Consider the following 25,749-nt stretch of genomic DNA (forward strand, 5'->3'; position numbering starts at 1 on the left):
CAGAACGCAGTTACGCTCACTGAGTGGCAGAAAGACAAGCAGCAGTGTTAGCTTGAATCAGCTAAAACACAAACAACACATCTAAAATGGGAAAGAGCTGGACTGCTGGTTCTTTGGTAAGCAGTAAGGATCACTGTTGAGTCCAGCTGCCTTTAATTTGAACAAATAATCACTTGTTTTACTTCCGGCTTGCTAAACGCAACCATGGTAACAGATGTTTTGCCACTCAGTCCAGTGTGTTCCAGAAGGGGAAGTGACATCAACGCATACCCTCTATATTTGTCCAATCGCCCAACCCTAGTGTACAGATTTGGTTATACATGTGCAGCTAATTAACAACTGAACTGTATCTTGTCGGGGACTGCAGCATTGTATTTTGTTCTGGGGATTTACCTAAAATAAGCATAAGCTGTTGCTATTTTTGAATAAGAGCCCACCGGTATAGCTTACCACTTCAGATTTATTCAAATATTGTAGGAAACTTGCTTACCTACAACAAATGTATGGCTACATTGGCCTCACAGGTAAAAACAGGCTAGATTTTAAGCTATTAGGCATGTGGCTAGATACTGTAGCACTGTAAGGTACCAAGAGCATAGTTGCCTTCACAATGTCTTCCATGTCACTTAGTGCCTTGCCACTTTTTACTGGGCTTCATCATAATATTTACCACCCAACGAGAAGTTGGGGTAAAGAAATCAGGCTCTTTCCATTGAGGTTTAACTCAGCCAAAGAGATTGTTCTGCCAGCAGAGAAATGAGATTGTTGCCTGCCTGAAATGTTTGTTGCTAAAATTCCACTCCACGGGGACTTTGCCTTATGAGTTTGGTGAAATGACAACTCTGATAGATTTGTGTCACAGCCATGTTAGCACTTCTCCCCTTCTCCCAGGCCTCAGCCTCTGACGACCGACAGGCTTACTTCCCCGCTACCTGTCACACCCACTCTAAAGCTCCGGTGATATACAAGTGTAATCCATTACTACACACTTACACCAATTGTGTTCAGTTGGAAGTGGCTGCTTTGACCTTTTTATGGGAAATGAAAATAAGTGGAGGCGCAGAACAGACGATATTGGATTCTGTTGTTAATTAATGTGTGTATTATCCGGGTGGATGAAGCCGAGGGGAGGAAGATAATTGAATTACAGTCAGCGAGTTGGATAATGCACTGTTGTAATTGTTCGACTGTATAAGACAGTGCTCACATTAAGGAGACGAAAGGCAGGCATGATTTGCTTCTAGAGAATGGTAAGAAATTACTTGTTTGGTTTTGGGGTGTGAGGCATGAATGGCTTTCTAATTTAACCCATGGGATAGCAAACTGTAAACATGTGCACTGCTAAAGCCTGTCTATGCACTCATTATTTACTTATAGCAATTTTGCAGCACATAGACAAACTAACTAATCTTATAGTAGTTTTCATTGACTAATAGGCCTCACAAATAATGTTTTGTATGACATCAATCTTGGGCACCCTGGAGCTTACCTACACACTTTTCAAATTCTTTATTTAGACTTAAAAAATTTTTTTACATCCAGCCCCTATAACCAAATTTGGTCCTCCACATGGGCCCAGGGCTCAATATTGCAAAGCAATCTAAGCCCATTTCAATGTGATGTTTTCTTAAGTAAATTCAGTATTTTCTTATTTGCTTTGAATAGAGAGGTTCAATACAAGGCATATTAATGAGCTGTCTTTATTTTAAATATAGAAATCTATGTTAATAAGCATTAATATCACAAATAATAAATGTCGAATAGGATTATTTTAGTACCATGTGTCGTGAGCTTTCTGCCAGGTTTGGAGACTGGTCGACAATTTCTTTCTTTGGAAGGTGCTGCCATCTTGTGGTCATCGCTGGTAAAATACACAGGCCAGCTGATTCTGATGGAAGATTGTAGATCAGTAGGTCAGGATCTCTCAAGACACAAAGCAACTTCATAGAAACATTCTGGTGCCATTACATATTTGTCATTTTGTTGCTTGCACTGCACCCCAATAGTTGTTTGGTGTATTGCCATGCAGTGTCACTTTTAAACTATACAGCTCATTTTAGCAGTAGTGAGTGGTTCAGAATGAAGCCAATTTAGACAGGTCACATGAGAAATAAGGTGATGTAGGAATATGTGTCATTTTACCAACAAAGTTATAAATTTGAATTTTTAAACATTTTATTGTGGTGTCCTACAACAAACAACACAACATTCAATTGGTCAGTTTGTTTTAGGCAGTGTTCACATTACAAAGAAACAATGCACATAAACAAAAAAAAAAATTATCCAAAGCCCTGCATGGTCTTTCCCTGTGACTGTGGACAGAAGCAACTCAACAACTAACTAATAACTAAAGAAACCAGTAAACAAAGAGACAGACATGATTAGAGTGTATTTGACTCATGTGTTTTCTTTCACTTAAGCCCATTCTTCTTCCTTACAACAGAAAATATCCATGTCATGAAATATCCTACTGATGGTAATTTTGTTTGTTGCTAAAACTCAACAATCTCAACTCCTTTTTCAATTGATGCTAGCTAACTAGCCTAACATTGCTATTTGCAATTCTGGAAAACAACATAAGTCTACAGGTTGTTTCATTAATTCATCTTATGAACTTTCTATTGTTTGTTGTGAGACACAGGATTTGTGTTACAATTCAAAGTTTCTTTCCTTTTAAAGACAATAACGTCGTCAGTAAGTGTGCAATACCTTCTTTGACCATACCGATTATATGATGTTTACCAACCGTTAACACAGAGGGGCGCTGTTTCACTCAATTAAAACGTTGGGAAGACATGGCCACTGCACTAGGATGAGAAGTGTGACAAAAATAAAAGTAATGTATATTTTGCTCAGTAATCACACATTTGTTTGACCAATTATGTCTAGTGTTTGATAAAATTCTTACTCAGCAAAAAACTGCCACCCAGATTTTAACTAAATAGATTTGAACTAGTAAACGTAACAGGAGATAAAAAATCCCCTGTTTTAAAGACAAGATGAAAAGAAGACAGATATGGGTAAATAGACTGGGTAAATAGACTTTATTTTTCAAATCATGTTTACAGTATTGAAAAAGTCTTCTTTTTAATTTCACCCCTTACCTCAGGCAACTATTCACTTTAATGCAACTTTTAGAAAACAAAAAATAAAAGAACTCCTACTATGTACATTCATTTACCTTTGAGAAGAAAAGATGTCACATTAGTTCACTGTACATATAAACATATGCTAAAGTGGCCAGAGAGATTTATCAACAGACTTTTTACAGTGTTAAATACAAACACACACCTGTGAAATGTAGAGGTTCATGTTTCACATAAATTGGGTAATAAAGCCTATAGCAAATATTTCAGCAGTATAATTTTGAAAATTCAGATTATGTTGCAGTAGATCGACAAACTGCAGTCGGTCTGTGTAGTAAAAGGGAAAAACAGAAAACAATCTTTCACCCTTAACATGTTCCCCTAACACAACTCAAACCTTTGATTTAATCAAAACCATTTACTATGAAATACACTTATGGACAATTTTCACACTTGTGAATAGCCAACGTACATACATTTCAAACATTAGACCGGATTCTCCTAATTCTTCCATCTTAATTGACCGGCATGAAAGACATGCAACACTGAATTAAAGACAGAAGTGAAGTAACAGGCCTAACATTCAAACTACAGTACAAAATAAGCTCTCACAGGCAAAAGGGTAGACTTAACACTTCAATGTCTACGCCTTAGCTACTACTGTGCGGGAGTGTTAACATGGAGTGGACAATTCAGTGTTGTCAATAATGGTCTCTTCACAAAGCTTTGCAAACTTATTACAGTAGAGACCATCTTGGCAAACACACTGTTTTGGAGTAAACAAAAAAACTTGTTTCACCACATTTTACATGTGATGTTTATGGTGAAATTACTTAAGAGGGTGAAAATCAGGAGCACTTCAATCACCCCCCCCAATAGGCTCAAAAGTAATCTGTTGCTGCATCAGCAGACATCCACACACTGACTCAACTTCAACATTTCCACTTAGTATAAAAAGTCTGTAATTGTTATTCTAATTATCTTTGTGCTACATGAAAAAAAATGATACAGTGTGCATTATGTACAAGCAAAGAAATGTCAGCACTTTGGTGTAGGCTTGTTTAAGTAACCGAGATGAACTTGTTTTAGTTTTTAAACATTTACATTTAACATGAAGGTTAAAGAATGAATATCAAGAAGTTACTGACAGATGTGTACTCCACACAAATGATTCTTACTTAGACAAGTTGAGTCAACCAAATTCCATTTTTCTACAGACCTTCATTTTAACATTGGACGTGTAAAATGATAAATGCTAACAGTGGTTCACCAATCCGATAGTCAGCAAGGCCATATCACACTTATCTTAATAACACACGTGAATAAAAACTGGTCTATAAGTATATAAAATGGCCCGTTTTTAGTCCATTAGAAGTGAACAGCAGTGTTTTGTAATATTAAAGATGATTCCAAAACTTTCCCTGACATGGAGCAGACAACATATAATGGTTTGGTCTCGTTTTGTACAGCATTTCTTACAGTCAGTGTCACAGTGAATCGAGCCCCCCCCCGGACTGCTGACTTACCATGTAAACTCCAACCAAATTTCCTGTCTACCATTGTGAACACGGAATGTTCAAAATACAGTAAGATGCAAGCTTGTCCCCAGTTAAAATGTAGACAAAAACCAATTGTCATCAAACATGAACTGTACATTACAGTGAAAATCTCCCTCAAGCCAAAAGACTGATCAGTACAATTATTTAACTCAAGGGAGAGGTTAGATGTAAACACAACATGCGCTCCTACAACTCGATGTTTCTACCTTCAGTCTAGAAAGCTAAAAACACACAAGCTCTCACCAAACAACACAGCAACAATGACTTCATAGTTATTTCAGAGCACTACCCATGCTGGAGAAAATAAGGGGGAGTCACAAGGCGGGCCACAAGTTTGTTGGAGTTTTTTTTGCACTGTGTGGCTCATATCACATGTGATTAAGAGACAGCACTGGCCTTTCCTTGTTGGCATTTTTTTTTGTTTCACTTTTTTTCCCATGTTTGTTCCTCAGCAAACAAAGCAGGCTTTGTATTGCTTTAATGTTGTGTCATAAATTTGGTCATTAGCTGGGCTGGCTCTCAAGGTGTTTCCCCCATGACTGTGAATATGAGGAAAGTGTCTCCAGGCAATCACATTATTGTTTGGGCCTAAAGTCATGTAGGTGGTTACTATATATTGGTTGATAAGGAGGTGACATTCCACCTACGCTGTCTTTATAGTCATCTGAGCAAAAAGAAAAGCTGCTTACAAAGACAATATGCTGAAAATCTTAATATCCCAATTGATATTATAAACCACTGAAATGACCACAATAAATTTAGCTATGTGGGCTTCACATTATAGCAGGTCTTATGTCTCTACTTCACATACCCACAGTACAAATGCTTTGGGCTACCTCCTGTCACGAAGGTGTAACAGCAGATGATGGATAAGATTGTGCTCCATTCAATCTATAGAGGCGTTTAACAGGACATACTCTCTGTCTGGCTCTTCCCTACATAAACCCCAAGAGGGCGCTCTGTAGTCATTGTGTGAGGCGCAGCGCAGGTTGGAAGGGAGAAGAGCAGGAGGATGAGAAGATGAGGGGGTGGGGGCTTTTATTTGGGTAAGTTCAGCGAAGCCACCTCCAATTTCATTTTGAAGTACTGGTTGAAGCGCAGGACTGCGTATCTGAGAGTAGAGAGAGAGAGAGAGAGAGAGAGAGAGAGAGAGAGAGAGAGAGAGAGAGAGAGAGAGAGAGAGAGAGAGAGAGAGAGAGAGAGAGTCCGTGAGAAGATAAAAAATGTAGGGGACATATTAGCCAGACTTTAAAAACACTGTGCACTGAGATTACAAAAATAATATCTATGTGGATGCTTCACATTTTGTTCTTAAACATATGATTACATAACTGAAATCTGCTGGGTAGAACAAAATAAAATAGCTCATGATAAAATCAGTTATTTCAAGATGGACCTACCCCAAGAAGTCAAAGTCGATGGTGGAGAACTTAGCCTGAATGAGAGCCCAGAGACCCCAGAAGAAATGAGATGCCTAGACACAGAAGAGAAAGAACACAGAGACACAAAGGATCAGTATGTACTCAAACAATAAATATATAAAAAATAAATGTAATTTCTAATTATTGAACAAAACTGATACAAAGCCGGCAACAATAACAAATAGCCGACACAGAAACACAACAGCTTCACTTGCCCATCCTACACACGGCCCTCTTCCTCTTGACAGTAATAAACAAGGCAGAATGTGGCTCAGGGGACAGCACTGAACATCACAAGGGTCACAAGTTGTCATTAACAGGACCTCCCATATGGTGGCAAGCACATGACAAACACCTTTCTATCATATTCAGAGCAGGTAGTGCAGGTTTATAGCCCACATCACTCTGAATTCTGTATAACCCACATCATACTATAATCCATATTGCTGACCTAACACCTGGCAGCAGGCTAGGAAAATCTCCAGAACATGCCCCAGGCTGCTTACTGTGCTCCACAAGTGCTCAATTTCAGTTCTTTAGCTTTGAATGTTTTTGGGAAAGGGCATGGTTCAGCAGTAATACAGAAGAAATGACTAAGACAGGCATGCGCAATATGTCAACGTCGAGGCTAACCTTTAACTTAATTACTAAGAAACTGTTCCTTCCTCAAAATCATATGTGGCACCTACCAGCAAGATCATAAAATAACCTAGACAAACCTTTAACCTATTATCATGTAACCAAGTCACCAACTTGGTCTTTAAAACTTGAGACTTGACCATAAAAGACCACGTGCTTCACAGTTAATGTGCAATAAACATAATAACAAAAGTGCTTACCAGGGCAAATCGGTTGACTTGGACATAAAGAATCTCCACCTCGCTGTCAGTCACTTCACTGCTCTGGCCTTTGTGCTCCTTATAGACCTCCAGGTAGGAGCGGATCCACTGCAGCTGAAAGGCCCGATCTGGATAGTGACTATAATCCACCTCATTCAGGCCTGCAACACACAAAAACACGACAAGTTAAACCCTCATTTTGTACACACATCTTTTCATACATACCAAGCAGTACAAGTTATGCTTACCAGCAAACTCATTGAAATGGTTCCCAATGTCGTAGGCTTGGTAATTGTACCCAGCGTACTCGTAGTCAATGAACTTTACATTGCCTGGAAAGAGAAGCAGCATTGTTTAGACAGAGACATGGGCAGCAGACATACAATGATTATGTTGTGTTTTCCCTTGGATTACTCAGACTGTCAAGGCTTTTTATTTCATACTGTAACTTTCTTTCTTTCTTGCTGTCTACTTAGCCGATAGTGGGGCAGGGAGTAAGAGCTTGCATTTTGAGGAAAGTAGACTATAGAGGGAGACTTCAGCACACAAAATGACAAAGAGAATTAAGACACACATGTAGACTAAAGAAATATGCATCTGAAGATAACTGCTGACACACACTCCTTACACATGCACTTTAGGACAAATGCAATCATGCTGTTAGGATTTCAAAAGCTCTTGTTAAGTAGATGTGGGAAATTTTAGGGCTTTTATGGACAGAGATGAAAAATGTGCAAATCCTGATGCAACACATGGAACACACACACACACAAAAAAGTAAAGGGCGAGATTAAAGTGGCTTTTCGGGGTATGTTTGTTTTGGATACATGCACAGAATAACAGGTAAAATGGCCAAGTCAAAGTTATGTTTTGATAAGATGGGAGTCGGTGGGGTGGGAGAGAAGTAAAGGGAAAAGAAAGCAGAGGGACATAGGGAGGAAGACACTAAAGGTGGTCTGTAGAAAAATGCAGTGAGCTGACAAAGCAAATGTACAGCAACACACTGTTTAATACATGCTCTCTCAGACCTTTGTCGTTGTTGCTGAGAGCCAACGGGAGTTATAGCTTTTTATAGTTTTGTGATGTTTATGAGGATCTCATATCTTGAAGTCAACCTACAGTCAGTTCTCGATTCACTGCGTGAATGCTTAAGTTTGTAAAATACATTCTCTGCCTCTACATCTTCGCTTGAAGATGTGTCTCTTTTACTGTGAAAACGGCTGAAGGTTACAGCTGCTTGTCTGCTTAGAGGTTAAAATTTGACGTCAGAGCATGGAGAGGAAGGGCTAAAGAATGTGTTGCTGTCTGACTGCATTTGTAGGCCACAGAAAATTGTGGTGTTAAAATGAAAAAGGTGAGAGGTGGCGTTAAAATGAAAAAAAAAAAGAGGGAAGCATTCAGTCATGAAGAGGTTGATCTCAAAATACAAACCCTTACTTACAAGCCTGGTTGTTATATTGAGACATCAAAAAAATATTACATTTTGAAGTACAGAATACATTCAATTAAATGTCTCTACTCTTAAAACTTTTGTTGGTGTTGGCCTTGGCTAATTTCTTTGCCTTAACATGGAACATTAGTTTTTGAGGTGGTGCTGGACTACAGAGAAAGACACTTTGAGGTGGGTTACCAGCCGGCGTGTAGGTCCTAGCGGGACACAACTGAACACCTCCAGGCAGTGGCTATAGCCCCCCTGTGCAGCAGATGAAAAGGTTGGGGCAAACACATCTTTCACACATTCTCACTCTCACACTGACATATTTTGTCTCTTATCCATTCTTGCTCCCAAGCAGTGTCGAAACATCAGGCCCTTCTGCCAAACTCTCATTCCTTTTCTCCCCCCTCCCCTCACACATGCAACCTCACTTCCCCTTCTCACGACACTCCCCTCCAATGCTCCCTTCCCATTGGTACACTGTGAACCCAATAGCATGACACCTCTGCCGCGTCTGCAAAGGACAGAATCTATGAGAGGCTTCCTGTTGGCTGCTGAACTGCAGGTTTTGAGGCCTCTTGGGACCGAGAAAAATGTGTGCAGATAAGTTTCTTTTTCTTTGCAAATGAGTAGAGTGTGAGGGGCAGGGAAACAGCCTGTGTCGGAGGCTGAGAGACAAAGTAAAGAGAGACAAAAAGAAAGAAAAGTGATGCAGCACTTGTTGAGACTACATTTTAAAGTTTTTAACGATCTCTTTGGAAAAAAAAAAAAATGAGTGAGCTTCCACCACTTCTGTTTATGGTTTTATCAGTACAGGAAGTGGTGGTGTTGCTGTCGTGTTTGGCAGACAAGTGGTTTCAACTCAGCAACTACAGTGACAGGAAGCAGCAAGGTAGTCGTCAGTTCTCATGCCTACTCTGTTTTTCAATTCAACAAAAAGGGTGTAAGCAAAAGGATGAAATAGGGCCTCCATCGACAGCTTTAGTGGGTGTGGTCGAAAGTGTAATAATTATGGCTTGGAACTCAAGTCCCTGGACTCCATTGTGGATTTGTAGGTGTGGTCTGTAACTATTCTATTATTTGAATTGTTAATACATATGTGATTACACCAGGTGTACTGGGTTTAGAGAAAATTCCTTTCTATTCTGGCTTTTAATCAGTGATACTTCCAATCAGATGTTCCGATAACAGCCTTACTTTTTGAAGCCTGAAACATGATTCTTGCAAGTCTGCAAATAAGTGTGGATGTTGTGCAATACTTTTTAAGAAGAGTTAAAAAGCTACACATTAACCCAATACTAGCATGTGCACTCCAGCAAATGTTGCATTTGGCACAACTGAATGTACAAGAATTTAAGGGAGTTTCACGCTGGGTGTTGGCCTAATACCCGTGACACTGGATAACTTTCCTTGCTGAACTTGTTTGATATGCAGAATCACAAATTAAAGTGAGGTAAGCCTTCTCCTCTGCAAGTTACCCAGACCCTCTTTCCATGTGCTTTGGCCAGTAGGTAGTATTTCTCCGCATTATTGCAGAAGCATGTTTCAGCCTTCAACCACGGAGCTCTGTGAACTAAGCTATAATGGGTTTTAGCTAAACAGGCAATTCTTGTTAGATGGGGCAATTCTTTGGTGGTTTTGGTCTTTTCATGGGGTTTGCTGACAATAAGAAAAACTAAGCCTATCACCAGCCATATCCTTTCACATATAGGCTTTGACCAGGGATCTATACTGATGCTATGAAATGTAAATTGCAAGTTTATGGGGCAGACACAGAAAGTAGCTTTACATTTTAGGCATTGTGCAGGCGCTCAGAGTGACTAAGAGCAAGTGCAAACCATAAAAACATTTGTGGAATAACCAGTATAGTAAGTAGCCTAGCTGCTGTCAAAAGGACAACTGGTGGGCGGGTAGCATTGGAGGGTAATAGGTAGGTACGTGGCTCCTACTGCTGCCATGAACTCATCCCGATTAGCCTGAGCAGTGGGCAGACTATGCGAGGGCCCTCAGAGCAGACTGTGCGTGAGGTATGTCTCTCTCCATTGCCTCCCCAGGGCAGGGCGGCGCAGGGCAGCCACAGCCTCGGCTGTCATTCCTAGGGGAGAAAGGCTAGACACAAGGAGCTGTGAGAAGGGCCCCGGCCCCTCGTCGCAAACCGACGAGGGGGCTGACAGCTCTTAAACACCCCCACCCCACCTCCCACATACATAAAAAACCCTGTAACCCCCCCCCCCCCCCATCCTTATTCGTTCTCACCAGTTTACCCCGCCATTCCTCTGCTACAAAGACAATGACTAGAACAGTTTCACTGACTGGTACACTCTCATTGACCAAGTCGCTCAGTCCAAAAGTAAAGCTAATAACTTTGCCTGAGGTTGCAGGTTGCTTCACATTTATACCAAAACCCCAGCAACTAAAGCACCAAAGACATGTGCTGTCAACAAAACTGAGACTTGGTATGTGGTATGATGTAATGGCATTATTTGTTCAGGCTCATAACAGTAGTTTATGTTCTACCAGTTCAAGTTTTCATCACAGAATTAGAACGACAGATCAGAATAAATTTTGTAACATGGAATGAAATCCAAATTAGAAAACGGCTTCACTTTGCACTTCTGGGCCAATGGTCCAAATTACAGGGGGCCCACCAGGATTTAAAATTGAAATCTGGTAGACTGAATCTCCATTAATCAACACAACACTTTCAATTTGTGTTGTGTGTGCCCTATTTCAAATGAGGATTCCATGTAGAGTGAAACAAAGCAACCAAATAACAGGATTGTCTTTTCTGACCGTTCTAATTCTACGCCTACAGCCCAATGCAAACACTGACAATGAGTGAAGCATGTGACTAGCATCGAGGAAGTGCAGTTAATGCAATCCTACCTGAGAGCAGGGACCAATGCAGTTCACACTACAACACAATTCAGTCACACAGTAATGTCTATGACTACACTTGTGCAGTTTATACTCACCTGACTCCTGGTTATAAATGATGTTTTTGCAGAGCAGGTCGTTGTGGCAGAGAACTACGGGGGAGCCCAGCACCGACAAGCTCTGCTGGAGCCACACTAGCTCTTCCCGGAGGCACTGTGGGCTGGGCACCTCCATACTCAACCTGGAGGGGGCAAAGAGTTGAACAGGGTGAATAGTGAAGACTGAAAGGGGTAGGAGCATTAACAGGACAGAAATACAGGGAACCTGAAAGTAGACACAGAAATAGAGCTGAAATAGGAACAAAAAGTAATAATGACAAAGGGAAGAGAATGAAACAAATACTGTACTCTAATTTTACTGGCAGGCTTAGTGTAAAACAATTTGTGTAAAAGTGATTCATAATTATGCAATCTCAACGTAAATGAATCCACAACAAAAAACAACAACACTACATGATCTGGGTACAGAGCCTCTTCATTATGTAAAATCTAGTCAATACAGGCACCACACACTTCTCAACGATGCCCAACATGACACAAAACTCCTAATTTTAAAAAATGGGAACATAATGATGAATTCAATAAAAAGAATGTGAAAACGTCAACTGAAAGCTCCCAATTTTACTAATACAATAACAGATTGTGACTTTAAGTCCTCACTACAGCATAATTACCACCACATTTCCTGTCCGTTAGATTAGGTTCTAGTGTTACAGTGTTTTTTTATGTTGCGCTATACTAGGCTTGGGCGGTATCCATTTGTTCATACATTCCCAACATTTCATGGGGGTATGTCCGGTATGATGGTATTTGTGTAAAAAAAAAAAAAATTAAAAAAAACAAACAAACCCATAGCTGAGCTGCTGGTGACAGACATCATTGTTGCATGTATGCCATTGTCTAGCATAGAATGCTATATGTCTATTATGTAGTTGTCCTACTTAGACAAGTCATTCTGGGTTTAAATGCGTATGGCCAATAAAACAATAAATAGTTCAGGATCAGGGAATCTCCCGTGTGTGTTGTTTACCAACTGCTGGAAAAGTGCAGGGGGTTATCGTGTTGCCACGTTGGAAGATGAGGTCAGGCAGCTTCACGTCGCCACAATACATCAGCTCAATAGAGCTACTCCGTATCAGTTTAACAGATCAAGGAGCGTCTGTACTTTTGATTGTATTGTAAGTCATACCATAGAGATTTCAAAATACCCTGGTATACTGTAATACCTTGATGCCTCCCATGTAGGTCACAATCAAGAGACAATGAACAAACATTGTGCAACACAATGTTTAACAATTTAAACACTACCTGAACCCCTCCCTACTGCGGGTGTTGCAGTCTTTATCGGCGCTGCTCGTACAATGTTAATATTTGGGTGACCTCCCTGGAAATTAACAGCCTGCAAAAGTCAATGTTTGTTTTGGATTCGTTCTGGGTGCCAACATACATGAAGGTAGTTATTAATTTTCAAGCAATCAAAGATTAATGGTGCCAAAGTGCATCATAAACCCGAAGATTCTCAACTCAATTTGCCTTAGTGTAGCGCACCTGTAAACTTTCGTGTTGACACTGACACAAACTGAATGGACCTTATGTAACCTTCATATTTAGGTGACAATACGATAGTCAAGTAATACAATTTTCAAAATATAAGATTGTTACAAGGCTTTAAGAGTCACTGTACTAGTGTAATATTAACACAAAAAGCAGCAGTAAGTATAAACTATCAATCTGTGTCAGACCTTGTTAATGTAACCTTGTTTGAAGATAAAATTCAAAAATTTCGAGGGTGCTTCACTTTTATCTTTTATGGTGTTTAGAGAGAAACTGTCAATCACTCTTCTGTGTCATTTGTTGCGAATGCCAAAGCCATAAAATGAACGTAGTCACACTTGCTTGGATTATGAAAGGAATTCCACGTACTTCCTCAGACATATGGGAATAAACAACTGTGACTCACTGATAAGAGAGGAAAGTCATAAGTCCACGTGGAGATAACTAACAATGTAATTAGAGCCTGTTTTTTTATTTTCAATCAATATACTGGTTTTGAAAGGTTTGTAATTGCTTTTTTTTCCTTTAGCACTTTATGTAGGCTTTTAAATCAGTGGTGGCGAATTCAGTCTTAACTACTATTATGCAATCTTTATTGGTCTAAATATAGGTTATTTAAAATCTGTAAATAACCTGGAGGTCAGTCATCAACTTTTTCTCTCAGCCAGAACTGTGAAAAGGAATGTCAATTAGGCGTTCAGTCTGGCAGATTTCAATAACCATACTCTTCTGTATGGCCTTACCTAGCATTCTGCTCAGGGTCCTTTAAGTACTTGGGGATGAGAGCAAAGTATTTGCCCATCTTCAGCCATAGGTCAGACTGGGGCACCCAACCATTGTGGGCATGGATGGCATGGTACTTGGCCAGCTGCCTGGCAATAAGCCTGCAAGGCAGAAGAAACAGAAAGTGTGAGGATTTGAATTAGATCAGCAAGCAGTAACAAGGAAGAAAGGCATAAATAAAAAAATTGTTATTAGGATATACTGAGAAATAATAACAATGTTTAAATGTAATCTATTTTGCTTAATGCATTGTCTATTGTAAAATAAGAACACATTTCTACACTTTAAGATAATGCCCTCAGTCTATCAAATACATTTGAGCATTTAAAGTCTTTACTGACTTTTTACATGCCAAGCTCAACTTCAGCTTTTTCAAACCAGATATAAGAATTATTTGACCGATTAAATGACTATTTTGGTGAAACTATAAGAAAGTTGTATTAGTTAGTTTTATACTTCTGAATAAATTCATTGTGCGTCTACTATCATTTTCACTAACTTGCAGTTTATGAAAGAGTCTGCTTAATTTGGCCACATTTTGGTGAGGCAATGGGTATGACTGAAATTTACTAATTTTCAACCATTGACATAACCGTTTCATACTGTGTATACGGAGGTTGGATGGAGGGGAAAACAGAACTGGCCCAGAACTGTATGTAAATATAGGCAGTATAAAGCATTTGAATGGCTGATATGTTAAATTTGAATGTGTGTTTGCCTTTGGGAAGTAGGCACTGACAGGTGACAAACCCAACTCTTAAGTCAGCTGACTTTGTGAACACACGGCATTTCTCTTTACCTGTAAACAGGCTGGCTGCGAATGTGCTCAGGCTCCAGCGCCGTTCCTTGCAGAAATTCATAACACAGGCCATTGTTGAAGGTACAGTATAGGCGTGGAGCACAGCGGTGTGCATGTAGTACCCTGAAACTTTTCACCTCATTTTCACGGTCAACCAACAGCTCCGTTTTGTTGCCGTAAATACGGACCAGGACCACATCCTGCATGACTGCACCCACATAGCAGCCCAGCAGCTTATTGGTTATTCCGTCTGTGAAAAACTGCAGAGACAAATAAAAGGACAGAGTTGAGAACAGGTGAATCTGAGAAAAGTCATAACTTGTTGTTCGCCCCAACAATCTATCTTGATGCCTACAAGTTGGACGACAGTGGGGCATCCATACACTTACTATTTAATATATGATCCTGTAAAACTACATGATATAAAATATGTTCTGAGAGGAGTCAGGATCTGGTGAACGGAAAGTAAAAGAGAGAAGAGGAATGAATGTAGCCATGACAGATTAGGGCTTGTCTGAGTGGATTTAAACTGAACTGTGTCTGCTGTGAAGCTGGGAACATTTTTGGCTAGAGGCTGGGCAGGGACATACCAGCCATAATTGTTCACTCTATTGATTGACTGAGAAAAACAGAACAGGACTGTCAGGAATTTTATTTTGCATCGAGGAAGCAATGACAGGCATTTGCTGAGCTCCCACTTTACGCTCATTGATGAATATAGGCAAGGATGGCAGGGCACGTGATCAGCTCCCATCATCACTGTGTTTACCAAGTGGAGCCACACCCCCAGTATATTTCCGCAGAGGAAAATAATTCCCAGACTTTAATGTTGAGCGCATGTTTGATCGTGCTTCTCTGGGATAATGTAAAGTAATGTTAGAGGATAATGTTCCCTTTTAAAACTAGTTCAGTTTGTCGCAGATTAAATCACTTATGCAAAAAGTCTTTAAGCTTGTTCTATAAGTCGTCTAAAGTTTACAAGAATAGATTACAGATTCTTACTAATCTGCAGCCTATACGTTAGTAGTGTCTCATCCTTCCCACCAATCTGATAAATTCCAGACACTCCGTCAATGGGGGCGCAGCCTGACGGCATAAGCTGACAGAAACACCTCTCCTCGATCTGTGCAACCACTTCCGAGTAATAACGCCGCCTTTGTCTTTATTTACCTCTTAAACAGCTCATGCTCTAACGTTACATAACATTGACGTTATTATGTACCTCTAGTATAACGTCGACAAAGTAAAGCAGATTTTGCAGGCTGCGCCAAAACCGGTGAGAAACTCCCACCGTTGGATTATGACTTGGTCTGACGCAGATTCCATTTGCAAAGGGGCATCAAATGCCGCAGTATATCCGTAGCTGTAACGTTAATATAGCGAGGAAATTATCTTCTATGTGGGTGTCCGCAGCTCTTTTCTAGTGACATTGACATGGTGTCATCGTAATATCTGGTTTCGTGTGCCATCTGCCTCTTGAACAAATTAGCTAACGTTAGTATTAGCCAGAGTTTTTCATATGGGAACTCATTGCTAGCTAACATCAGTTGTCGCGATTTTTTTTAACAATTTACGTTCTAAAAAAGAAATGATTATACACGCTATGGGGGATGTGGGTACATGTCATACCAAGCGGACTAGCAGTAAAATATATAAAATTTAAAAAGAAACAAACAAAACGGCACCTTCACTTTGACCTCCGATGGCTTCCAGCTCGGTCTCAGCACCTTGATAAGGCTCAGTGCACCGGATCTGTAGTCGCTCTCGTCAACTGTCACATCTATTTTGGGCACAGCTGGAGCCTCGTCGGGTACGTGAATGTAGTTGGCCATGGCTAAATGTTGATTTCCTGGAATAGCTTCAATATAACTCTGGCGATTAGTATTCTGTACTCAGCGGCAAACTGCGCAATCTATGAAGATTCGTGACGAGCTGCGGGGATATTATACTGGAGTAGTCGGTGTTCGGCAACGCCTCTCCAAAAATCCCACCCACCCGAAAAAAAAATCTCCCGAAGCGGTTGTTCGAAGTATCCGCGTGCACCGTCGGCGGAGCTTAATCATTTAAACATTTTTATGCGTAAGAAATTTCTGAAATAATGTTGATGTAATACTTGACACCAACGACAAACAAAATGCGTGGCATTATAAGATACACTGGAGTCATCTCATAGTCAAATCATACAAACGGCCGAAATGTCTCAATGGTAATTTAAATCGGCGGTCCTTGGTGACTACATACAAGCGCCGCGCTCTGGTACGTCACATCCGTAATCTGCTTGAATGAAGTTTCTCCAATGAAATGAGCTTTGTGTCGAGCATGAGCGCCTTAAATATCAGAGCTGTGAAAGCAAGTAGCCCGACACCAACAGGGCAAAGTTACCTAGTTAATCTTTTTATATACATTCTATGTAGTAAACCCTGTTTTCCAATCTCATATAAACCTACACTCACCTGGGCTGTTAGCTATATGTATAAAATAATGCGTTTGTGAACACAGTCTGTTGTGTTTCTATGGAGGTGTTTGTTGGGCTAATAATCACCACCAGCTGAGTTAAGATCTAACATTACCCATTTTCGTCCTAAATGGCAGACAGTTTGTTTAGATTGCAGTCCAGATAGTGTAATTTGTAAGCCCCCCCCCCCCAAAGCAACAAGGCCTATTGCGCCTTGCAAAACCTACAAGCGCATCTAAAAAAATAGAATATCATATAAAAGTAAATTACCTTCATATATAACTACATTTATTCATTTAGCTGACACTTTTATCCAAAGCGACTTATAATTGCTAAATGCAACTAGGAGTTAAATGTCTTGCTCAGGGACACATTGGTGGGTGGGTCACAGTGGGGGATTGAACCTGGGTCTCTCTAAAAGCATATGTCTTATCCACTGCCCCATCACCACCCCAGAATGAGACATTAAAGGCTCAGGAAACCTTTGCAGTGGTTTTCTAATTAATCAATTAGTTGATTAGAGCTCTTCTCAAGTCAACATTTCTGTATTATAAATTCTTTACTCTAAAAGTCTAATAGATTTGAGATACTGGTGTTTTGATTTCCATTTGGCTTAATGGTAATCTGGATTTTTTAAAAAGTCTTTATGTGCAATGATTCTAGAATACGTGAAAGTTTCACTTTTTGAAATTATGGAGGAAAATTTACTCTTATTTATTGAGATGCACCTTCATTTGCAACAACCATTTTATGGTGGTTTAAAAAAGGCAGCCTAAGGAAACACTCCCCTAGACATCCCATAGCAGATGCTAAGTCCTTCTGAATACATAAATCTTAATATACTTTATAGCAATGGTGTATACACCCCTGGTGTATTTCCATCTTGACGATGTCTGTTCTACACTGGCAACCAATTCATGCCAGACTTGACTTGTTGCTTGGTAACATCCTGTAAAACATAACATGGGATCTCATTGCAACAATTGTCCTACCCTCCATTCTAGCAGCCAAAAGTGACTTGTATCTTGATACAGGTGCCACACTGCAGGCAGTAAACAATGCCTTGCTCTCCACCCACACAGGTACACACTTCATCCTGCCCCGGGAGACCTTATCAGCAGCTCTTTGGGAAAAGGAGAGCTTTTTATTCATGTTCATTGCCCTTTATTTCTTCAGTGTCTTTTGGAGACTCATGATTTATTTCCACAGTTGTAAATTTGGGGAAAGTACTGGAACAATTTGCTCCTCATTACTAGTAGGCATTTTGGCTTATTACACAATTATTGTTGCGTACACAAGTTAATCTTTACTGGTTTTACATAATGCAGTGAGTAAAAACACAAGGTTGCCATCTAAACCCTATACACAAATGGGAACAGATACATTGATGTGGGCAGGTTCCTGTTGGTGGAACACTGACCTAAAAACATGTACAATACATGACGCAAACCAACAAGTGGTACAGCAAGTATCTTTCCACTTTACTTCTAATGTTTCTTGTCCTTTCAAATGTGGATTTTCAAATAGCAACATCTCCAAGAGCCATATATCCAAGGAACAATAGACAGCATTGTGCAAGCTTGAAAATGTCTATTGTTACAGGAGTAGCACAGGAGGAGCTGTAGTTGCTGTTTAGGTAGAAATTTGAGAGAGTGTCTCTAAGACAACATAGAAACAGAGTTTCTTTTTTTTTTTTTTTTACCACCAAGTATTGCTGAACATACCTCATTCTTCTGAGTTAAAAATCTCATACCTGCAAGTGTTTCTCACTGAAGTTTATAAAGTGATGGATTTGCATTCAAAAGCATTTTCTAAACATATCACTCGCACTTACAAGTACTAATTTAGTGAACTTGGTTTCGAAAATAATTTATTTAAAACAAAAATATATCCTTATAATATATTCTTAAATGTGCAAGTGCATTAGAACCAAGATAGTGGCAAAAGACATGCCCATTAGCTTGGACACTACAGAATGCACGATTCCTTCTCATGCCTTTAGAAATTCTTCAGGCACGCTCAATCGAAGTAGTCCTCTATATCAATGTCTGGGTTGAGCAGGTCTTCTCCATACCGGGTCAGATCCATCTGGTTGAGGATCAGGTTCTCAAAGGTCTCCTCCAGGTCTGTTTCCCCAATCAGCACTGCTCCCACCATCCTACCTCCACTGAGGACGACCTGGAACAGGAATACAGGGATAATCTGAAAATGAAGCTAGTCTTGATGATTTCTCCAGTGATGGATGACACTAATATGTCATGTGAGTGAAGACATTTTCACATGCTCTCCCTTTATAGCTACAATTTTAACAAATAAACCAGCTGATCTGGTTTTGCTTCTGGCTCATGACAAGCCTACACACACACACACACACACACACACACACACACACACACACACACAAACAGTGGTTCCTTTCACACAGCTACAAAAATTCAAGTAACATATTTACTAGATGCCACTGGCACTACAAGAATGTCTACTAGCATCCAAACAACTTGAGAAAGGCACAATGCACAAAATTTGTGTGTAAAATAAGAAATCCTTTTTTTAAATAGGTGTACTGATGTTGTTATACAAGTAACATAAATAATACTGGTGAAAACACTGGACATTAACACACATGAGTATTAACACGTTATTATTCTCTTCACTATCACCTTGACATACTCCTGGCCTTTAGTACAGCGCAATAGCAGCTCATGATCGGGCCCCAGCCCCTGCCCGTTAAACTTCCCCAGTAGGACAACCTGTGGAATGACCAGAAGAGAGGAAGTTGTTTAAATGTACAGTGTGCCTAGAGGTAGAGAGAGTAGGACACGAAGTAGCACTGTGATGACCTTGAAGGGTCCTGAAAGTAATGGAAAATGGTTATAATTTGCATAGTAGATGATTAACATATTGGTTATTATTTAAAAATAACTCCCCTGCAGTAAAATGTCACGCACCTTGTAGCTGAAGAATTTGGTAATGTGTGAGAAGAGTTCAAAGCAGAAGTCCAGTTCTATCGGTTCTGACAGGTCGTGTGCCGCCATGCAGCGGCCGGCGTACCAGCCCATCTGACGGGCCTGCGTCCACAAACGCATCTGCACAAAGCGTACACACACACACACACACACACACAGGGGGAAATATCACACTGTTTTTCATCTTCTATATATATATATATATATATATATATGGAATCTTCTAACACACTGAACAATGTGTCACAACAGTCACAATAGCAGGGGAATATGTGAAATGTATGTTTTAGCGCTCCTGCTAGCACCAGCGGAACTGAAACAAGCTTGTTTTCTTGATGACCTAAATTGACTCATTTCAGGACAAACTGACATTGACTGGCACACAAAATACATCCGGCACATTTGGTTTACAGGACAAAATTAGTAGTATTATTATATAATTTTTACACGTTTCCATTCCATACATTTTCAATATTATCCTGCGGCAAATTCAGAAACGGATATCAAATTTGTCTTTAGTAAAAGGTGTACAATGCATGTGTTTAATGATTGATGACTGATCATTCTGGCTGATGAATGATTGATAATTCAGTAGAAGCAAGTAACTAATGCTTTTAATAATTTACATTTGTCGAGCTGTTTATAATAATTTAAACAAATCAAATTGGTTTTACACTGAACATAGGGCAGTATACAAGAAGTGACAACGCATTTAATCTTGGCTTTGTAGAAAGAAATTAATGAAAACCATTTTTAGATGGCAAATTTAATTTCCGTTTACCTGCTGCCACAGTGGGCTGTGTTCCCAGCATGCAGTGCACACATCCCCTGCAGCATAAACATCTGGCTCCGAAGTCATCATGTGGTCGTCTACCTGCAGGCCGCCGTCATCTGCCAGTGCAAACTTAAAAAACATAAAACTGAAGTGAACATCATCAGGAATCCATATATGATTAATAGTTTATGTTCACATAGGGGAGATAAAAATAATAACCTAAGTAATATGCAAACTCTTTGCTGTACAATTTACACTCATTTTAATGTGGTGGTTCTGTGTGCTAAAAACACAGAGTGATGAAAGCTCATATGTTCTTTAGCGACATCTGGAGGCCTTAATACCCAGCTGTTGAGAGCTTTGCATGATATCTGTTTTACTGTTCACCAATAAAGCACTGATTGACTTTAACCTTTAACAGCACAGTTGGGCAGGGGTTATCTTTGCAACACAAATCAATAAATGTATCTGTCTGGCACGAGGATATTTCAAAAGGTTACCAAAAGTTTTGCACGTTTGGTCCTAAATGGTTGTGGCACCTTACAAAAAGCTAAGATAGTAGCAAAACCTCATATTAACGGCATTACATAACATCCGACTTTGTGAACAGACACAAGAAGATGCAGACTCACAGTGTTGCCCCACTTAGACAAAGACTTAAGGGCACAAGAGAGCTTATTTTTTCCTTTATTTACCTTGTTGCCATGGAGAAATGGCTCAGTGTTTGGCACGACGCCGGTGGCACTGACAACGAGGTCACAGCCAAACGTCTTGCCATTGGTCAGCTGGACGTACACTGGCCAGGATCCTACTGAGGGGAGAGAAAGGCTTGTGGAATGAAAAGTGGGAGGGAAACAAAGGGAGCAAGGAAAGGATCAGTCAAGAGTTCAAATCCGGGCAGAAAATCTATTTCTCACCATTCTCAGGTCTGAGTGTTTGCTGTGGGGAATTGAGCAGATCCTCAGAGGTGGAGATCTTTTCCACCTCACACTGGTATTCCACTGAAACCCTGCGGGGAACCTGAGCGCACACCAGCAGGGAGAGGAGAACCAGGAGAAGAGGAGGAAGGTATAACATAACAGAAGATCAAGACAGACACAGACTTATTTGAGAAGGTGATGTCTACACAAACAGACTTTCCGAAAGCTGACCATTAGGATTGGCATTCAGTAACACACGACCTCACCTGCTCTGCTCCTTGTAAAACTATCCCTTCATGCCAGTCTGGACCAAGGGCGCTGCCAGACTCTGTGGCAGTAGAACCATGCCCTCGTGCGTTTCTGTCTGGAAATACACACACTCAAATCTAAGCAAAAAAACAAGAATATGACAATCTTGGGACAGATTGTACACCAGCATAAGAGAAAGATAGAAATGAACTTGTCAGGCATTTGAATACATGTAAGAGGAGGACCTGCTTTGAAGGTCTGGGATGCTCCAGGTGCTGGTTGCTCAGTGGTGTAGCGGGTTCTCTTACAGGGAGCAGCTCTTTCTGGTTTGTCAGCCTCCAGGAATGGGATAAGGAACTGTGCTGCCCCGGCGTCAAAGAAGGTGTTTCCTATAGCTTTGTCCTTCACAGCCCAGACCACCTCACAGCCCTCCACCTCATAGCTATACAAAGCATGTTCAGTGTGAATTATCTCTGAACATGGAGGCCCCTCAGAGCTGTGTGCTCAGTCCCTTCCTTTACATCCTCTACACCAACGACTGTACCAGCCCCTCACCCATCACCACATACTTTAATGCTCTGATGACATTGCCATTCTCGGGATCTACCCAATGACAATAACCGTTACAGCCTATCAAATCTCCATTCCTCACTTCACACAATGGTGCACTGATAACTACCTGCAGCTGAACATGGACAAAACAAAACAACTGATTGTTGACATCAAACACACCCCACACTGTACTGAGACCCACTCCATCCACGGCTGGACAGTAGAACAGCAACTCACTAGTCTATTGAAGAAACAGCTTGAGTGTGTGGCCAGTGAGTTTGGTCCTAACAGCTGAGGAGGTTTGCAGAACCTTTAAAAAAGATTAATCCAAGAAAAGCAGCTGGTCCTGACAGGATCAGAAGTAGGGTTCTGAAGGAGCGCCCATAGGGAAAAACTTAACCTGTGTTTAGACAACTTTCTCAAATGTCACCCATAACCCCAGGGCATGGAAAATGTCACTCATAGTGCAAGTACAAAAATGTTGAAACTGTCTGTCTGTTCATCAATTATAAGGAAGGGCTTCGAGAGGATCATTTTAAACCACATCCTTAGGGAAGTACAACAATTTGCATATAGGAATAATAGGAGTACGGAGGATGCTCTTTTGTATATGCTGCATTATATTTATTGTCACCTCAACTAGCCCAAACGGTATGCTAGTGTTGATGGAGTGATGGAGAGATTACTGCAGTTAAGAGTAAATAGTAACAAACTGCCTCACTGACTATGTTGTGTACACCATGTATTTTCTTTATCAGTATGTGGCTGTGTGTTTCTATGTTGAAAGTCTAAATCTAATCTCATTGTTCTTCAGTCAGAAAAACATACACATTCTAATTTCGATAAGATATAAGAACAGTATTTTGCGTTATTTGTGTTTCAGTATTTGTGTTTACTTACACTAATTCCAGGGCAATCCCTCCATTGCCAACAACAACAATTCTCTTTGCTTTGGATAGCTGCCTCTGAAACTCCTGGAACACAAGTACATGGAAAATTGTATTAACATTTTTCCCAGACTAAGGAGGTTATAGTTTCAGTCCAGTTGTTTTCACTCTAAATTACCAGACATGTCTAGACAATTTCTATTTTAAAGTTTGGATTTGGGAACTGTATGCAATATGTTATTGGCTTTATTTTTTTAAACAAATATGCAACAACAGCTGCAATTACTGGATGCACTTTTGCACACAAAGAATTTACTTTTACCTTAGCAGGAATGTGACATTGACAGGAATAACGGTAAGGAAGCACATAGCAAAAAACATACTCTTCTTTGGACAAACTGCATCTTGCCACTGTAAAAAGGTTTTATTAGTTCAGTTCCTTAAGGAATTTCAGACCTGCCTGTCAATAACAACACAAACATCCAGACTGATGGGGTTTGTACCTGGGCGCTGTCTGTGTCCCGTATCCCCACCACATAAGGGTTATCCTGGGTTAGGAGTTTAGGTCTGGCCCCACTGCAGATACACAGCTTCTCATAACCAAAAACCCGTCCATCTACAGTTTCCACCGACTGACAATAAAAAGAAGAATGGGAAATACTGATTCATTTTCACAACAAGGTTTGAGTTTTGTTTCTCTCTTCTCACTTTGGGAAAGTAATATTCCTCTTTACAAACTGGATTTGGTTTTTAGACACAAGATTGTTCACCGTTTGCCACGTATTTAGACCAGTCACAGTCCAGTATATTCTACTTAAACTACATGCTGTAACCACATGTCCACAAGGTGGCGATAGTAGACAGATAATAGTCACCAAAAAGCCTTTGTTGAGATAAGTTGCAGGAAATCACTGTCTGGAAGTTATTGTGATTTTGACATTATAATCAGTAAACAGTTAATGGGGAATTACAGCATGTGTGGCTGTTACTTACAGCTGTTAGTTACATGCACATTTTACCAGCAGTCTCTAGAATACCATTATCGCATTTATACCCACCGTTATAATCTATCCATTTCAGTTATAAGCTAAACAGCTACCTACATGTGATTGAATGTAAAGTGATTTGACAGCAGAGTGGATGACAGTCAGGTTGGGAAATTTATCTTCCAAAACGCTGGATGGTTTCTCCTCCACATCAAACTCTTCCAATGTTTTGGACACCTTGCAAAGGAGAACGGAAAAAGGATGCAGATTATTTAGTGCAAGGTGAGTGTGCTCATTAAGAACAACATTTTTATAATATTTGATCTGGCATCATTTGGTGGCTGAGTCAAAGTACATGCGCCCATTGTGTATAATGTTCCCCCTGTACACCACCATCATCATCCTCACCTGTTTATAGTTGGTCACTGCCTTGATATGGGGACCTGCTGTGATCAGAGCGACGTCAGCTGACGGAATCTGGGATGACAGCTGTCAATGAAGAAAAAGATCTATGTTGAATAGCCACATGACATGCATTAAAATGAGTTCGTAGAGCCTCTGTACTTGGTTTAATAGATTTAAACTACGTATCTTAGACCTAAATTTAATTATTTTATACTTATTAATTCATGTTTACCAGCTCAACACATGTCACACCCGCGATTCCACCTCCCACAATTACAAACCTAAATGTTTTCTCTTTTTTATCTGCCATTCCTTAAAGAAAATGCTAAGCTAACGGTCTCTAGCTAACACTAGCTTCCTTGCATTCGTGGTTTAACAGCCAAATTTGTTGTCATATTCTTTTTCTCTCTCGGCATGGATACAAATTTAAGACCCAACTGGTAATTGGTAATCGTGTTAAAACACTCTTGGGAAACTTTTGTTATAGCTAGCTGCCCAAAATTGTCGTCAGCACATGACAACAGAGCACTGAAGCAACGTAACTTCCGTGTTTACAACTAACTACGGCAAGCAGCAGCAGGAACAGTTATTCAAATGCTCCCGTTGAGGGACGCGCTTACTACAGGATACAGGATACCCTAAATATTCTGCCTTTTGTTTAACAACATACTTCACAGTCTATACAACAAAAGCAAGTATCCTCCCCAATTTTGAAGTACAAAACAATATTTAAAAAAATAGTCAACACAATACAATAGGCTCTTTTCAGAAGATATTTTTGTGTCACAGTAGGAAAAGCACAGGTGTAAATAATGAAATGCATTCCATTTAGCTGATTCAGTTTTGCGATCTTGCTTTTGTGCATGCTGGATCTCTGTCATAGCTATTGGATACTTAAATACAGCAGAGCCCTCAATGTAACTAGTAACCCCTGTGCTTTTTCTACTATGACATGTCAAAATGTCTTCTGTGAAAAGACCTATCAAATAAACATAAATCTATATGAAGACACATGAAAGACAATTGCCAAAGGGCCTGTATGTTGTTTAACATTCACCTATAGATCTAATTATTAGCAGACCCTGTGCAAGGCCATGGGGTCCCACTAATTATGCAGACCTATCAGAAGTTAAAATCCTAAT

The 25,749-nt window shown here is 40.1% G+C and overlaps 2 protein-coding genes across 3 annotated transcripts; both read right to left on the reverse strand.

Moving 5' to 3' along the window:
• Positions 1 to 3,025: 3,025 nt before the first annotated feature.
• On the reverse strand, positions 3,026 to 16,364 carry etnk1 (ethanolamine kinase 1). The gene is made up of 8 exons (XM_038738447.1): positions 16,098 to 16,364; positions 14,413 to 14,672; positions 13,574 to 13,714; positions 11,316 to 11,458; positions 7,154 to 7,237; positions 6,906 to 7,066; positions 6,046 to 6,119; positions 3,026 to 5,756 (listed from the first exon to the last, which is right to left on the reverse strand). The coding sequence occupies exons 1-8, from the start codon at positions 16,242 to 16,244 to the stop codon at positions 5,684 to 5,686; spliced, it is 1,083 nt and encodes a 360-aa protein (XP_038594375.1). The 5' UTR covers positions 16,245 to 16,364; the 3' UTR covers positions 3,026 to 5,683.
• A 1,650-nt stretch (positions 16,365 to 18,014) lies between these two features.
• pyroxd1 (pyridine nucleotide-disulphide oxidoreductase domain 1) lies at positions 18,015 to 25,163 on the reverse strand. 2 transcript variants are annotated; one of them, XM_038738449.1, is made up of 13 exons: positions 24,840 to 25,163; positions 24,611 to 24,691; positions 24,320 to 24,439; positions 23,720 to 23,848; positions 23,230 to 23,303; positions 22,023 to 22,219; positions 21,795 to 21,892; positions 21,526 to 21,628; positions 21,304 to 21,416; positions 20,615 to 20,737; positions 19,816 to 19,953; positions 19,528 to 19,617; positions 18,015 to 19,045 (listed from the first exon to the last, which is right to left on the reverse strand). In XM_038738449.1, exons 1-13 carry the CDS (start codon positions 24,915 to 24,917, stop codon positions 18,887 to 18,889), a joined length of 1,503 nt encoding a protein of 500 aa, XP_038594377.1. In that variant the 5' UTR covers positions 24,918 to 25,163; the 3' UTR covers positions 18,015 to 18,886. The 2 variants fall into 2 exon arrangements, with proteins under 2 accessions (XP_038594377.1, XP_038594376.1); XM_038738448.1 differs by having other exon boundaries at positions 21,304 to 21,419.
• Positions 25,164 to 25,749: the final 586 nt, after the last annotated feature.

Source organism: Micropterus salmoides, unplaced genomic scaffold (genome assembly GCF_014851395.1).
Source record: "Micropterus salmoides isolate LMB-PRFRI ecotype aquatic unplaced genomic scaffold, ASM1485139v1 Ms_hic_scaffold_23, whole genome shotgun sequence".
Taxonomy (NCBI): Eukaryota; Metazoa; Chordata; class Actinopteri; order Centrarchiformes; family Centrarchidae; genus Micropterus; species Micropterus salmoides.